Raw genomic sequence first — 17,946 nt, 5'->3', positions numbered from 1 at the left:
TGTGAGGCTGCAGTCACTTAACGGCGGTATAACTGGTCACTTTGAACGCTTCGAAATTTATGAGGAATGCTGTGGACACAAATATCGTGCAGAAGTACCGGATGCGTTATGCGCACGGAACAGTAAACAGCCGCGGCAGCGCGTAGGCTGGGCGGGTGTCTGTTTTTTTTTTTCTTTTTTTTTCTTTTTTGTTTCTGACTCCGTGGCCTGTTTTCTGTTGTAATTGTCATTACCGATCGCCCCACAGTGGTGGCTGAGTCAAAAAGAGTTCGATTTTGGCCACTGTTTCAATGGGCGCGGAAGGCGACATACTTTACACAATACCACGGAAATGCAACAGTATAGCTCCACAAGTACTTGAGGAAGCAGCGAGAAAAGTTGTTCGGCTAAAACGAAACACGCACGCAACTTTTTTCACTTTGGTTTTAGATGGGTACCCGTGTGAGCTTGCTCACGTGAGGCCGAAACAGAATGCATCACTCTTGGTAACATCGCGGAAGCTAGCTTACGACCGTGCTTGTATGATGGCATGCGAATATTAGAGAGGCGGCGGAAGCACGCACAGTCAACAAAGAAGTAAAACAATATGCTCGTCTATACTTAACAAGCCGTGGACGGATGCCTACGTATGACGAAGCGGTCGGAAGAAGGTCTCCAAATTAAGGCCCAGCAAACATTAGCACGATCAAAGCACGGGAGAAATCAAGTGGAAAAATTACGAAAATGCGTGACAAGGCAGGGATTTATACCTCTGCTACACGGTCACAAGAACTGACACGCCTAAAGCCTTAAACTGCTTAACGTCATTACTTTCGCGGCAGAAAAAAATTTGTCATTCACTTTTTGATGATAATGATAATATAGCGTGTTCATAAATATGTCGCAGAGGATAGAGCACTTCTGTATTCATTGAAATTGTCTAAATATATAAGAATAAAGGTATTTCTTTGCAAATGGTGTTCATTCTTTGCATACAGACTACTATAGGTGCAAGACTTGTACAAGCAAAGTACGAGCCAACAATGGCCGCCTGTGGTCCCATTTCTTCATGGTAGTAAAACTGTTCAATAAAGTTGAAAGCAATTACTTGTATAGATACTGATTTGAACTAGGTGCTACAAATATGTTCGTTTCAGTTAATAGATGACTTTCTTACATGCAGCATGTATGCTGGCTGGCATAAGCACTGTGCTCGAGAGTACTCATTCCACGTCGAATGAAAGTCGAGTGAGTTGTGTAAGTTGCGAACGGCATTAGAAGAAATACCATTAGTTTGCGTGTATGTAGCACCATGTGATTGACAATAATTAGGTGCTTAATGTCATTTTTGCGCCCGTGTGGCAGGAGTATAAAACTTTTGCACAATGATTTCAGGAAGATCGCATTTCCCAGCAGACGACAGCGGCATACGCCATAAATTGCGAATAAAACAAACTGGTGCGGATGGCACGTTTTAGGCTCTGCGGACACTTTGTGCATGAGTAGCTGCATTTTTTGCCCATCAGTTATGTAGTGTTACTTTACTGCAAGCAAGTAAAAACTTACTTCGCCGAGCTAAAATCTAATGGCACGACACAATGCCAGGCATACTAATAATTGTTACGGATCCAGATAGAACGGGAGGAAGAAGATGGCTACACGGTGTGAAAGAGCACTGAACAAGGGTACAAGGGTGTCTGGGCCCAGACGAAGACAAGTCCACTTGTCGAAACGTTGGCTCGACCTGCGAACTGAGGCTTCCCCCCTCTGCCCTTGTTAAGTGCTCTTTCATAATTATTGCTACGCCTCTGTTACAAGAGAGACCTGCCATTTAAGCACTGACAGCTTGGAGCAGCAGAAAGACAGAACGTTACAATATGCAAAGCAGATAAAAAAGCGTACTTGTACTGTTGACTTGATGTGTAATCCTCCTCGAGCGCCGCACACTCTACCGCCCACTGTCCACACTGACCTTGTCAGCCCCGTACTTAAAAAAAATGGTCTGGCTTAGCTTATGGTTAAGCCTAGGATGCGAAGCATACTAGCCTAAAAAATTAAACATTACCTGGCTATACCTGGTTAGCCTTTCATAGACAAGACATTACCTGGCTATACCTGGTTAGCCATTTCATAGACAAGAACAACTCATGTGTTACTCTGCTTCTTCCTTTATTTTTCTAAAACCAATAAATACACCGTCTAGCTGCATACTCTGCACGTCGCTTGGCAAGCCGTACTTCTCGTTCTTCTCCCGTTTCCGTGGCTGTTTGTAACTTGCGCTTTGCGGTCTGGCGAGCCGCCCTCTCCCTGGCCGACATTTTACTGCTCAACTGACTCAACGAGTGCGTCGCCTTTTATACAATTGCGTGACGTCAGTATCTCCTAGCGGTAGGAGCGGGAGTTAGGCCGCCGGCGGAGACTGCACGTCCGCAAGCGAGCGCACGAGTTCAGCCCCAGCTTTCACAGCTGTTGTGACGTCATAGCACGTGGTGCGCCGATGTAGGTTAAGTGGTAGCTACGCGGCCGCGCGCGGCGCAGCAAGGAAGAGCTCGGTTGTGCGGCTAGTGTGCTTCGCATAAAAACACTTGCTGAAGAAACCACAAAACACAGACAGAGGCGTGCGCATGCTTAGTGGCTCCGTCCGTTGAGATCGGTCACCCAGCTAAGAACAAGGGCGCTACTCCGGATACGGAGGCCCTCAAAAATAAAGGCGCTCGCTCACGCATGGATGTATTTAAATTCAGAAATATCTCACAATTCTCGCCTCAGATGGATGCTACCTTTCCAGCTGTCTACCCTTAGATGATGACGCTTTACATTCATTTTTATATATGAGCTAGTTTATTGTCCCTGTGACAGACAAAAAGAAAACATAAACATTGGATTGCACCGATTTTACTAAGACCTTCCGTCTTACTGCTTTCGTCCGGGTTAAGTCGTACAGTTTACTCATAGCAGAAAGCAGATTTTATTTACTACCGTACATGGTCTTCGTGGCGCGCTACTCATCAAGGCATCTCTAGTCTCTGCTCGTCTCCTCTGCTTTCTAGCTTGCTCTTCCCGTATGCTCCTCTGAAACCTCAATCCTCTCTCCTGCCGTCCTCCCCGTGTATGCTTTGGTTGCGGCACATAGCGCTTTCCTCTTTTCTACTATTTAGGTTCACTTTCTTTCTTGCCGAGAAGTCTATGCCCACGTAGGTTCTCGAAATCCTAATGGCAATTTCCACTGGTCGCTCCGGAGCACGGTTTCTTACTCCGAGATGATTTCGAATTCCGCTGTCGACCACCTTACGTAGCACATATTCCGCTGGTCATTTGGAGCAACTCGGTGCGCTCCATCCGTCGATAGGAGTCGGATCTCGCCGGAAGTTCTCGGATGTCGTCATTTCTGAAGGCTACGGAATTTCTTTGGCGGTTTTTAGCGGTTTTAGAGATATCGGCAGAGGGCGCAGGCACTACCGTTCTTTTGCACGAGTATGTTAAATTGCGTCTATCAAAAAATGTCTACAGCGTTAAAATCATGCAAAAGCAAGGTGAGTGCCGCACTCCTGCCTATTTATCAACCGCAGCAATTTTTGCGCTGGGATGCGACTTCAACTTTCGGAACCGGCTCCGCATGACTCCGCTGGCCGACCAATGGTGATTCGCTTTGCAGCGGTCGCTCTATTATGGTTCGGGCTCCGATCGGACTTTGCTTTCTGAACCCCCTCGGAATGGCCGATTAGCCGCCATCTTCCCTCAATAAACGCTCATTTTGTTTTGAGCTGCATTGACTAACATATTTTCTTTCGTGAAGGAAAGAAGCCAACAGTCGGCGAGGCCAAGGAAAGCGTTGGGGATCGTACTTTATGTCTTTTTTTTAACGTTTACTTGGATAATCACAGAGATTAGTAATGTAATCTATTAGGGGAAAGATAGTTAAACACAAAGTAGAAGAAAAAACAACGTGCCGACGGTGGGAACCGAACCCACGACCTCCGAATAACGCGTCCGGTGCTCTTCCAACTGAGCTACATTGGCCGCTGTCCCCCCTGCTACTTTCTTGGGTATTTATGTTGTCTGTACACGAACCTTGAGAGTGTTCACCAGCGCCACCCTCAGCCAAGGCGGCGGACGTAGAACGCCCTTTGTTACCGCCAGCGTCACGTAGAACGTGATCAAGAGGGAGGGCGAACGCTGTGCTAGAACCCTCTTACGCTACCTATGGCTTCAAGACTGCCAGAACCGAGACCCCCGTAAGCTACAAGCAGATCAATTAAAGGGAAATGAGGGTGCTCTTTATAATACATGAAGGAAAGAAGCCAACAGTCGGCGAGGCCAAGGAAAGCGTTGGGGATGGTACTTTGTCTTTTTTTTTAATGTTTACTTGGGTAATCACAGAGACTAGTAATGTAATCTATTAGGGGAAAGATAAACACAAAGTAGAAGAAAAAACAACGTGCCGATGGTGGGAACCGAACCCACGACTTCCGAATAACTCGTCCGGTGCTCTTCCAACTGAGCTACATCGGCCGCTATCCCCCCTGCTACTTTCTTGGGCATTTATGTTGTCTGTATACGAACCTTGAGAGTGTTCACCAGCGCCACCCTCAGCTTGTACCTGCTTGTAGCTTACGGGGGTCTCGGTTCTGGCAGTCTTGAAGCCATAGGTAGCGTAAGAGAGTTCTAGCCCAGCGTTTGCCCTCCCTCTTGATCACATTCTACGTGACGCTGGCGGTAACAAAGGACGTTCCACGTCCGCCGCCTTGGCTGAGGGTGGGGCTGGTGAACATTCTCAAGGTTCGTATACAGACAACATAAATACCCAAGAAAGCAGCGGGGGGACAGCGGCCGATGTAGCTCAGTTGGAAGAGCACCGGACGCGTTATTCGGAGATCCTGGGTTCGGTTCCCACCATCGTCACGTTGTTTTTTCTTCTACTTTGTGTTTATCTTTCCCCTAATAAATTACATTACTAATCTCTGTGATTCAAGTAAACATTAAAAAAAAGACATAAATTACCATCCCCAACGCTTTCCTTGGCCTCGCCGACTGTTGGCTTCTTTCCTTCATGTATTATAACGAGCACCCTCATTTCCCCTTAATTGATCTGCTTGTAGCTTACGGGGATCTCGGTTCTGGCAGTCTTGAAGCCATAGGTAGCGTAAGAGGGTTCTAGCACAGCGTTCGCCCTCCCTCTTGATCACATTCTACGTGACGCTGGCGGTAACAAAGGACGTTCCACGTCCGCCGCCTTGGCTGAGGCTGGGGCTGGTGAACACTCTCAAGGTTCGTATACAGACAACATAAATACCCAAGAAAGCAGCGGGGGGACAGCGGCCGATGTAGCTCAGTTGGAAGAGCACCGGACGCGTTATTCGGAGGTCGTGGGTTCGGTTCCCACCATCGGCAGGTTGTTTTTTCTTCTACTTTGTGTTTAATTATCTTTCCCCTAATAGATTACATTACTAATCTCTGTCATTATCCAAGTAAACATTGAAAAAAAAAAAGACATAAAGTACCATCCCCAACGCTTTCCTTGGCCTCGCCGACTGTTGGCTTCTTTCCTTCATGTATTATAACGAGCACCCTCATTTCCCCTTAATTGATCTGCTTGTAGCTTATGGGGGTCTCGGTTCTGGCAGTCTTGAAGCCATAGGTAGCGTAAGAGGATTCTAGCACAGCGTTCGCCCTCCCTCTTGATCACGTTCTACGTGACGCTGGCGGTAACAAAGGACGTTCCACGTCCGCCGCCTTGGCTGAGGGTGGCGCTGGTGAACACTCTCAAGGTTCGTATACAGACAACATAAATACCCAAGAAAGTAGCAGGGGGGACAGCGGCCGATGTAGCTCAGTTGGAAGAGCACCGGACGCGTTATTCGGAGATCCTGGGTTCGGTTCCCACCATCGGCACGTTGTTTTTTCTTCTATTTTGTGTTTATCTTTCCCCTAATAGATTACATTACTAATCTCTGTGATTATCCAAGTAAACATTAAAAAAAGACATAAAGTACCATCCCCAACGCTTTCCTTGGCCTCGCCGACTGTTGGCTTCTTTCCTTCATGTATTATAACGAGCACCCTCATTTCCCCTTAATTGATCTGCTTGTAGCTTACGGGGGTCTCGGTTCTGGCAGTCTTGAAGCCATAGGTAGCGTAAGAGGGTTCTAGCACAGCGTTCGCCCTCCCTCTTGATCACATTCTACGTGACGCTGGCGTTAACAAAGGACGTTCCACGTCCGCCGCCTTGGCTGAGGGTGGGGCTGGTGAACACTCTCAAGGTTCGTATACAGACAACATAAATACCCAAGAAAGCAGCGGGGGGACACCGGCCGATGTAGCTCAGTTGGAAGAGCACCGGACGCGTTATTCGGAGGTCGTGGGTTCGGTTCCCACCATCGGCACGTTGTTTTTTCTTCTACTTTGTGTTTAATTATCTTTCCCCTAATAGATTACATTACTAATCTCTGTCATTATCCAAGTAAACATTGAAAAAAAGACATAAAGTACCATCCCCAACGCTTTCCTTGGCCTCGCCGACTGTTGGCTTCTTTCCTTCATGTATTATAACGAGCACCCTCATTTCCCCTTAATTGATCTACTTGTAGCTTATGGGGGTCTCGGTTCTGGCAGTCTTGAAGCCATAGGTAGCGTAAGAGGATTCTAGCACAGTGTTCGCCCTCCCTCTTGATCACGTTCTACGTGACGCTGGGGGTAACAAAGGACGTTCCACGTCCGCCGCCTTGGCTGAGGGTGGCGCTGGTGAACACTCTCAAGGTTCGTATACAGACAACATAAATACCCAAGAAAGTAGCAGGGGGACAGCGGCCGATGTAGCTCAGTTGGAAGAGCACCGGACGCGTTATTCGGAGATCCTGGGTTCGGTTCCCACCATCGGCACGTTGTTTTTTCTTCTACTTTGTGTTTATCTTTAACCTAATAGATTACATTACTAATCTCTGTGATTATCCAAGTAAACATTAAAAAAAAGACATAAAGTACCATCCCCAACGCTTTCCTTGGCCTCACCGACTGTTGGCTTCTTTCTTTCATGTATTATAACGAGCACCCTCATTTCCCCTTAATTGATCGGCTTGTAGCTTACGGGGGTCTCGGTTCTGGCAGTCTTGAAGCCATAGGTAGCGTAAGAGGGTTCTAGCACAGCGTTCGCCCTCCCTCTTGATCACATTCTACGTGACGCTGGCGTTAACAAAGGACGTTCCACGTCCGCCGCCTTGGCTGAGGGTGGGGCTGGTGAACACTCTTAAGGTTCGTATACAGACAACATAAATACCCAAGAAAGCAGCGGGGGGACAGCGGCCGATGTAGCTCAGTTGGAAGAGCACCGGACGCGTTATTCGGAGGTCGTGGGTTCGGTTCCCACCATCGGCACGTTGTTTTTTCTTCTACTTTGCGTTTAATTATCTTTCCCCTAATAGATTACATTACTAATCTCTGTCATTATCCAAGTAAACATTGAAAAAAAAGACAAAGTACCATCCCCAACGCTTTCCTTGGCCTCACCGACTGTTGGCTTCTTTCTTTCATGTATTATAACGAGCACCCTCATTTCCCCTTAATTGATCGGCTTGTAGCTTACGGGGGTCTCGGTTCTGGCAGTCTTGAAGCCATAGGTAGCGTAAGAGGGTTCTAGCACAGCGTTCGCCCTCCCTCTTGATCACATTCTACGTGACGCTGGCGTTAACAAAGGACGTTCCACGTCCGCCGCCTTGGCTGAGGGTGGGGCTGGTGAACACTCTCAAGGTTCGTATACAGACAACATAAATACCCAAGAAAGCAGCGGGGGGAGCACCGGACGCGTTATTCGGAGGTCGTGGGTTCGGTTCCCACCATCGGCACGTTGTTTTTTCTTCTACTTTGTGTTTAATTATCTTTCCCCTAATAGATTACATTACTAATCTCTGTCATTATCCAAGTAAACATTGAAAAAAAAGAGAAAGTACCATCCCCAACGCTTTCCTTGGCCTCGCCGACTGTTGGCTTCTTTCCTTCATGTATTATAACGAGCACCCTCATTTCCCCTTAATTGATCTGGTTATATTTTCTTTCGGGTGTTTATGCATCCGGCCCACTCGTTGCCACGCTCCCCCCGCAAAATTCCGATTTCTCAACGATAGGGTCCCTGAATTTCTTCCTCGTCACCGGTTGTGTCAACGAGTTAAACGGTGAATCCGATGCAAAAGTGTATCGCTACACAACCTAGAGGCGACACACGCACACTGAAGGCTGGAAAAGTTTACCGAAATAATTACGTAATTAAATAGTGCCAGCGTTGCCATACAAAACCATTCGATATTCTCCTTCCTCGTACACAGCCGGTTGTACGGCTACATATAATCGAAAACATCACATAATGCAACCTAAAAGAGAACACACTCCCTCATATATGTTAGTATATTATTTTATTGTTCTAAATTGTAAAAGAAAGATGCAGAAAAATATGTCACTCCAAGTGTATTCGAACCGCAATTTCGGCGTTCGGAAACGCAACGTTAATCCACTGCGCCACTGGAGCGCCTTGTTCGTTTTCACAATATTTCTGCTATTTGTCGCCAGGTGACGCTGCTTAGAGGAGGAGGGGGGAAAATGAGCATGATAGCAACTGCTACCACCACGTTTTAAACGGGACGCTCCTATATTCCATCCATCCATACCGCTGAGGAAACGGAATCATGCCCCGGCGGCCCCCCTTCGTGTCGAACGCAAGCACGCGCACACAGAGACCATTCTGTACGTGCGCGTTGGTACCAGAGATTGTCCGATAAGCATTATCAAACGCGTTTCATCGGCTCTTTTGTAGCTGTGGGAACTTCAGAAAGTGTCGACCTCACTCAACCTCAAACTCACGCATGAGGTTGAAGCCTGAGTTTCCGACCTCCCTCAAAATCTTTGGAGCTGTGGCTGCTGTGGCCGACCTCACTTCAACATCACCTCATCCATGGGGTTGAGGTTGTTTAGAGATTGAGCTTAGCCTCATGAAGTTGCCCACCTCCGGAGTGCAAGCCTTGCCGTCTGCTATAGCCTTGGCGTCACCAACAAGCTGCAGTCGACCTGTTGCCGCCCACATGAACATCCCGAAACATCCCGATGACGTGACGAATTTTCAAATAACACATGTAAATGAAGCGTTCCTACGAACCAGAATTGATTTATGTGACTTGCGCGGTGTAATAAATAAAGGGTCAATCGAACAGACTCGATATTATTCCACTCGTCAACCAGAACGGTGTAGAGTCCGCGAACGCGTACTTCACAACAAATATAAAAAGTGAGCGCGTGCACGAGTACTGCATGTCACGTGCGTTTCGCGTCAGCTGTCGCAGTTAAGGTTATTCGGGAATCAGAGTGCTGGCGCTGGATGTGAGCGGCATACATAAGCCTCTGCGCTGTAAAGCCTTCCGAATAAGACGACTTATACCCCAGTCACACGGGCAAGTTTAGTGACACTTTCACGAAGTGCACTTACTTAGGAAGAGTGACACTTTCGGTGCTCGCTGTCACACGGCAAAATCAAGTGTCATTTTGAAATTACGGCAGTGCCGATGCGGATGCTGTAGCCCCATGTGGAAATTAATTTGTTTTCACGGAAATACCTTAAAATTCAATTGTATAGCAAGCACAATGACCCCAAGCTAATATTCAGTTCATCTGGGCATTTGAGTACATGGATTTGACTAAAAAGACATCGCGATGTTGCACGGGCATGTTGGACATAAGGAGCGGAGTCACCGGCGTTCGAGCGCGAAAAGTTATCGAGCGAGTATGATTCAGAGCAGCGTGCATTTTTCACACGAAATCCTGTCCGACAGTGCTCCTATGCAGCCTAAAATGTCCAGCGGCGCAGCACCCATACGGCAGCATCGTCACGTCTTCACAGCGTTTGCTTGCCGTTGTACACAACGTCGGAAAATGTCCGGTTTCCGCAGCATCACGAAAGTAGGTGAGAAGTTCGCAGCGTTCACAGCACCGGATGCTACTAGCTTTCCGCTGTAGTACCACCCGCGAGCGCCCGGGAACGGCAGAGCGCGCGGTGCAAGTAGCGCTTGGCCGTGCGCTCCTCCGTGGTCGTCTCTAGGCCTATAGTTTGTTTCGCATCGAAGTATCAGTGGGCGGCGCTTTCGTATGGCCACCTTAATAGGATATATGGCTCACTCATGGCACTGCCTTATTGTCAACCTTGCTGTCTGTTCATAATAAGAGACAGGCACAATTCAAATCGAAGACTTAGATAGCGTATACGTGTACTGCAAGGGTGAGCTGCGCCGCGCCACCGGCGACGATGGCTATGAAGTTGTGAGCAGAAATTTGCTCGTTGCGCAGCAATTACACCTACTAGCGACTCGGTATAGGTCAACGATCCCCAAGAAGGATTAATTACTGACACTGCTTTACTTACTTCAGGGATCATTATTTACGGGAAAAACTAATTCTCGCGCACTTTTCTGACGCCGGTGACAGCGGGGCAGGATGCGCCGTAAAGGTGCTGGCTTAGCGCTGGCGGCTTGCGGGAGGAAAAGCGGTGGTGTCTTCGGCCGGCGCTTGAGCGAAATTCTGCCTGTCAAGCGACGACTTTCTAGAGATTGGGTTACAAATAACTCCAACTTCGTTGATGCATCATGAGATACCGCATATCATCGAAGTGCAGCAGCAGACGAATGCCTTCGCCTTAGCTCAAGCACTGAGAGCGAGGGTAGCTATTCATGTGTACGCATCGTTTTCAGTTGGTGACAGCTTAAATCTCTTGCTTATTAATAGAAACGCTCATGAAATTACGATAAACATTTCAAAATATTGTAATTCTCAAAAAATGTATGAGTGATATGTCACTGCCGTGCTGACGAGACTACACACTCGCCTGCCGGACAAAGTGTAGTGAGTTCGCCAAACTCACTTCATGCTGAGTGTGTTCGGCAGCGAGTGTCATTAAAGCTCATCGTGTGACACGATGCGAATGACACTAAACGCGAGTGCACTCGTTGAAAGTGACACTAAACTTGCTCGTCTGACCGGGGTATTAGCTTCAAATACCAAATGAAGTATTGTCATGAGCCACCCTCGAATCATGTGCACTCCTCTGGCACGAAGCGCATACAACTTTTACTGATCACCATTGAAATCAGCGTGCATATCAATACCGCGTGCACGTGCGTGCTTGCCTTTTTTTTTAGACGTGGTGTGAAAATACGCGTTACCGTTTCCATGGCGAACTCGGGCACCGTTCACGAATGGAATAACTCGAGTCTCGTTTATCACAACTCGCAAGTCATCGCCGCCGTCCTCTGCTTCCCCAATTTCGGCACTCATCGCTGATGTGGTGCCCAGTTTTGCTGAACTTTTCGTGAACTGGACCTGCACCACGTCTGAACTTTTTGAAACGAACGGCGCCGGCCAGACATTTTTGCACCGCTGAAACGAATGGCGAAGTGTAGCACCACGTGAACCAGTTCGTGTAGTGCAGGTGAATCCAACGGCCAAGATTTGAGTCACCAGCTAGTTTTGGAGCTCGCGTGTACCTTTGAAAGCCATTTGCATTCTTATTACTGAGAGGATAAATAACATGGCCTCCACCTGTTGACCGACATTTACCGCCACGTGACAATAGAGGGCGCCGTTAGAGACTCACCGGGACCCTGGCCGTCGTACTTGAACTTTTTCAGCTCGACGGTTGCGCTGTCCTTGAGAATCACCTCGGCGGCTTCTGCCTCGTGCGCTTTAGTCTCCAGCCTACCCAGGCTCTGCTCCTTCGGCAGCTCCAAGTCACTCGGTATGCTGACATGGCCGAAGTTTGCCTGCGCGTTTCCACGCTTTCTTCGACACAACTCCTTTTTAGAAACGCACAGGTTACGAGAGGATAACTCTCAGCCTCTAAACAGAAATAATGGGGCTTTTAGACGCTGCAGTTAGCGTGTGTGAATATACAAGAGATGCCACTCCATTGGGCCCAATTCTCGCAGCAGGCACGTGTCCCGAGACGTCACCAAGGCGCTGACGATCGGTACGAAACTCCACCCCTGCGACACGGTTGTCGCTGCGCGTGAAAACACCGGATAGAGCGAAGGCTCTCTTTTCACTTGCGGCCAGCATGATAAAAGGCTGCGGCTTTACGGTGATATGCAGTCTTGCATGCTTGCAATAACTGGATCTTTCTTGGCGACTTGGTGTGAACGCAAACTGCAGTGATTATAAAGTTTTAACTGATTTATAAAGTCTTAACTGATTTGCTTATGTATTTCAATACTTACGGACGCAATTATGACCACCATCTAATCGCCTAAACTTTGCGCACAAATCGTTTTCGTACAACGCTCAACGTTTGTTTCTTAACTTAGAGAGCCTAACTTTGAAAGCCCTGTATATACGAGGTATGTCGAAGCAATGGCCATAATTTGTTTCTCTAACGCTTTTTATTCCAACTTTATGACATTTCACGACAATACCTCGGGATATCTACAACACCTATTCGCAACTCTAATGAACGACAGGGGGCGCTGCGAAGTCTGGCCACGCTGGGCAAGATGGCGGACGTATTGAGGTCCGCACGTAACTTGTAATTTGAAAGTGTATATTGCTGTTCCTTGCTTGTGGCGAAATGTGTGATGTTTTGTGATAAGTGGTCGCATTTTTGACGGTTCACGCTTCATTCTGACATGTTCTAAGTGCACCACGGACTATTAGAGCGATGTTCAGGCGCCGGTGTCGCAGGAGAGCCTCAAGAAATCGCTCTCTAATTGATGAACGTGGTTACGAAGTTTACCGCGGAGAAAAGCGACGTGTTACTGCGTCGCCGATGCTTCAGAGAAACGGAAACATGTTGGCAGTGCTGTGTGTTTACGTATTACTACATCTAAGGACCTCAATGATTTCGCCTTCATTTAGCGTCAATGGAAAGGCACCGCGCTCTTTGCGCGAGCCTTCGGTCGTCGCGCTTGTTGGCGCTGTTTGATAGCGATCAGCAGTAAAATATTTTTGTACCATCATAAACTCGTTCTCTAGTCAGGCTCTCGGGAATTTTCGCTCCCGCAGGTAGTTTTTGATCGAGAAGCTTGAGTATAGATATCGTATTGTGTTGTATTGCAGCTCGGCCCGTCTGGCTTGTGCCTACCTTTCGAAGAAGTACTTCCAACCCAGTTTCAGGGTTTAAAAAAGGCGCTCAGAAATTTACTATAAAGGCAGACAGGAAAGTGAGCCATAAGACTGCGCTTTCTGTTGTCCTTTATCGTTCGTCAGCCCAGTTTCGACTTGCTTCTTTGATGCTTGCACCAACAAAGTGACTCAGCCACTCAAGTGAAAGTGAACTTATTATTGCACCTTTGGCTCCCCTACTGGGCACTCTACACAGTATTTAACAGTTGTGGCAGGGCACACGCCCTGGATGTGTGTGTCTTTATCGTTCGGATGCCTAAATTGGTGTGCCATCATTCAGACCATAATATTCCAGACCATAATTCAGGCCACCCATTACTTTTGCCACTGCCCTGGTTTCAAGTTAAGTGGGCATGGCACCACTCGTGTAGGATGGTTGGAAAGAGTCTTTTTTTAGTACCAGCTTCTGAGTTTGGAACTTTTCCGGTTACATGATATATAACCTGTTTTTTTAGAGTGCAAAGTGCCACTAGGAAGAAATTTCAGGAGAAAAAAAATTATTTGACGAAGAATATGCTTCTGCACATTTTCGGGGTTAATAACTCGAGCATAATATAAAAGGCGCCACTTGCCCTTCTTTAATGTGTTAGACCTTTTTACTGGACTGTGCAACAGCATATGATTGTTATTTTTATTGTGTTGTTTTAAACATGGTTCTTAAAATGTTACATATCTTTGGGGAAGGAACTAAGTCATTTGTTTCCCAATTTCGGTTGCTAACTCTTTTGTGAAGTTATTCTATTTTTACGCAGTTTTCAGAGGCTTTCTTCACCATATATTTATGCTTACATAATTTTTATGAAACATACTTCTTATACCATGCCATCATATTCCGGTTGCAGAAGACGAAGACAGCCCAGTACGCCTGCCAAACAAGCAGCACGCGCAGATTGGATTTTGTGGCTGCTCAACTGAATGCCGGCGCCGCGCTGTCTCGTTCCCTCCTGGCTGCGCGGGTACTGCCAAATATATGTGTGGAAACCGGATAATCTCTTATGTTTATAATTCATCTCCACAAATTTAACTCTTCAGCGTGCTGGGGCCTTTGGCGTATTCTGCGGCCGGACCATGATGGCACGCTATATGCTCTTTCATTTACTGCTAGTATTTTTATTGTTCTGATGTGCTTTTAACAATGCAGCTGAGAAGGCCTGCCGTCCACATCAACCTACTTTGCTGAGGCTTCCAGGACAAAATAGCTTCTGTAGAAAGCTGCGAGGGGACCGCTGGATGCATGTCTGTGGGACTTGCGGCGCGGAGGGAGACTGAGTTGCTCAGATATCAAAGGAACCGCTTCACTGCAATTATTGCAGATACCATCTTTAGCAAGCAAAAAGTCTTGCTTCTCAGCCGCATAGTGTTTCCAAAATAACACACTTAAAGACCAGAACATTCTATAATTCGAGGAAACGGGTGCTCCTTACCTTGTGGAGGTTTAGAGCATGGAGGTAGCATGGTGCTGTGTTGCATGACTAAGAAACAAACTTTGCTCTTTTGTCAATTCTTACAAAATATGCATCAGCAGTCTGTGAAAACGCATTTCATGCAAAATTCTGATCAGGCATTTTCCATTGCTTACTTGAACCTTAAAAGTAAACCTGTCTGCACTCTGGCCACAATTACTTGAACAACAAAAGAAAATTGTGCATTATTTTCATACAAGAATGGCTGTAGATAAAAACATTGAGTTGAGATACCAAAGATAGGCATCACGCCGGCCTTGTTTCCTATCACTGGGTGCTTTGTGCCCATAAAGCTGGTGAAGTCTTAAATTTAGTTATAGATCACTTGGAGTTATGGAGGTAACACAACTCGCTTGAACGCCATCTTAAAAAGTCGGCTTTGTATTTTACGGTGGTGAATATTTTATATTGCGTGAATCTGTCCTATGATGGTACTGCAGTTCCGGCACCTAAACACCTGTTTGTAAAAATGTACTAAGCACAAATTATCACAGTTCTTTCACAAAAGCTATCGGGTATTCCTAGTTGACACTGGGAGGAAGAAAAATATTTATTCGGGCACCAGATCTACTAGCCTCCCTACAGCTCAGTATTGGGGTTATATATGTTTGTAAATACTTCATAATTTTGTGCATTAAAGCTCTACTCCCCATAGTTTAAATCTGTAGGACATACAGCGAAAATGTCTCAGTTAAACATTTTCTAGTACCTCACGTACCCAACATATTGCATCTGATGGTTTTAGTTTGGTTTATTAACTTAAGAATGACTTATGGAGGCGAGCAGGCTTCATGCGTCTTTATACAAGACCATCAGTTTATTGCCAACCTCTTTCACATTTCATATATTGTTCAGATAGTTAGTGCAATTCGTTAAATTTTTTTGCTCTTGGTTTTGTTAAGCCCAGCAAACATTTGTTTCATCGATGTTCTTATACTGTATTTCATTCTGCTCACATTTCTTCGTGCTTGGGTTTTCACAAGTGTTGCATGACTACTTCTGATGGAGATTGGTGTTCATTTGTAACAGAAGACTTTGGTGAGTGCAATAATATTTTGGCATTTATTATATAATTGTGGTGCAATAGGGATTCTGTAGGCCTGCCGCTTATATACAGATGCATACCTCCAGCACCCGCCTATGCTACTTCCTCTATTGTGAGCAAATCACCTCTACCTCCACCCCCCAATCTTAGGAAGGTGTGCAGCCACCCATGGCGCTGTATGAACTAACATGGGACTGGAAGATTAGTGGCTTAAAAGCAGAGAAGTGACATAATGTTAGTAATGTAGGAACAAAATTTAATAAATAGAATGATGGTTTAGTTAACCATTCTAAATCAATAATTAAGATATAGGGAGTAAAATGAGCATGATAGCTACTGCTACCACCCCGTTTCAAAGGGGACGCTCCTATATTCCATCCATCCATCCATCCATGGGAGCCATTAAAGGATGATGATAACTAGCACTCATAAGAGCACTTAGGGTGCACCTTTGTAAAAATATAAGTGAGTGTCATGGGAAATGGGAATTTTCCTTATCTTCTCCACTGTAGCGATAGAGTGTCTGAGGAAGCAATTGAAACAAAACTCTGGCATAGTACAGAGCGTGAGAACCAGAATCTCCCCTCCTCTCATGCACCGAACCCCCAATCGCCTTCGGTATAGCGGCTTTGCAACCCTTTCTATGCTGTTGTTGATAAGAAGACAAGGATGGATGATGCGCGGAAGCTCATCAGTGGAAGGAATTTGACTGGCAATGTGTGTGTTCATGGAGCGACGGTGTCCAGGAGGCAAGTGAGAAGACAACCTCCTGAGTGGAGAGGGTTCTGTACCATTACCAGAGATAGAGCTGCAGTATTTGTTTTTGATGCAGTTTCTATACAAGGCGCCCTGGGTAGGGCCCCACTAGCAATACGAATTGACTTGTAGGGCCAGCCACTACAACTACTGCCCTTATTTCTTTGTTAATCGAGCAACTGAAGTAAAGGTAGTCCAGTCCCTTCAAGCTTGGACTCCATGCTTAATCATGTAACACGGTTAGGCTGCAACCAGTTAAGGGATTACGCCTTAATCAGTTAGGTTGATCTGCAAAGTAGCAAAAAGTTGTTGTTTTTGTTATATTCACTTTTGGTCATTCCAGGTTTGCTCTGAATATATATTAAGCTCTAAATATATACTCTGCTGCCATCATCTTCAAGCATGCCTCCTAATCTTCTTCCATGTCAAACTACACAACTGAAATGTATTCTGGTGTTTGTTGAAGTTGAAATCTTTGACACTGAATGACACAGGGCTCCTTGCTGAAAGCGAGGACAGGGCCACTTTATGAGTTTGTCATAGCTGTTCAAAGATTAGGACACAGAAGACTAGTTCTAAGCTGCCATGGAGGAACATTCCCTGGTTTGTAATAAAAATAATTCATATATAGTGTCTGAGTGTGCGTTATGATGAGAAAGCAACACAGTTCCTACCCACTGCGATCTGGTCATAGCAACGCCGGAGTTGTAGCAGGAAAACGCAGCTCTGAAAATTAAATATTCATAGATAATACTCATGTGTCAACCCCAAGTGAAAGCATCAAGTGTGGCTTCAGTGACTGTGGAAACAATATGTTTCAGCCAATGGCTGTGCTGATTATTGTCTGTATGTGGTAAGTAGTTATGCCTTTCATGTGCGCTGCACTTTAGAGCAACTAATAATGTGCACTTATGCTTTATGGTAGATAGCGGCCACATCTCATAACCTGTCTTTACCTGATACTTATTTATAGTTCTACATCACTCAAACAATGCCAGGATTGCTGGTGTTGTCTACTTAAGTCCAAAAGGTGTAAACTGGAAAAGTGAGAAAGGTGCAGGAAGCAATACTCTTTAAGAGGATATTATATGTGGGGCGCAGACACGTAATCATGCACAGTATGGCGCTACTATTTAGACATTGATGTAATATTGCTTTGTTAACGCAAGCGTGTAAGTTCATTGCAAGTAGTTTGTGACACCTTTCTGAGCTAACTTGTTGCCGAGGCTGTGCGACTTATTTAGCGCTTAGCAGTATGCGAAAGCATGTGCGGCTGGGTGTAAATGTTGAAAATGCTTTGCTGTAAAGAAAACAAGAAATTTGATATCAGGTGCAGGAGGCACACGGCAATTACTGTTTGTGCCAGATGATGTGCCTTTAACCTTGTATTTCAGTTCAGTTCAGTCGTTCAGTCGTGTCCGACCTTGTATTTAGCAGTGTGAAAATATAGCATTCGAAAAGTAACAAATGGAATATCTAGTGTCAAAGAAAAGCAAGGGTTGAGGGGAAGGCTCAACTCGCGAGCAAACATTTCAACAAGAGGTCTTCTCTTCGGCCCAG

At 46.1% G+C, this 17,946-nt stretch overlaps 1 protein-coding gene across 1 annotated transcript in view; it reads right to left on the bottom strand.

Moving 5' to 3' along the window:
- Positions 1 to 17,946, bottom strand: part of LOC146206819 (protein Skeletor, isoforms B/C-like) — a 64,376-nt gene that overhangs the window by 35,589 nt on the left and 10,841 nt on the right. The window contains exon 5 of the mRNA XM_084591582.1: positions 11,603 to 11,768. Coding sequence (XP_084447708.1) covers positions 11,603 to 11,768 — 166 coding nt within the window. The remainder of the gene's footprint in view (positions 1 to 11,602; positions 11,769 to 17,946) is intronic.

This window comes from Amblyomma maculatum, chromosome 1 (assembly GCF_055883805.1).
Source record: "Amblyomma maculatum isolate TAMU_Amacu chromosome 1, ASM5588380v1, whole genome shotgun sequence".
Taxonomy (NCBI): Eukaryota; Metazoa; Arthropoda; class Arachnida; order Ixodida; family Ixodidae; genus Amblyomma; species Amblyomma maculatum.
Note: the sequence above shows the minus strand (reverse complement) of the source record. Positions and strands in the feature narration are given on the sequence as shown.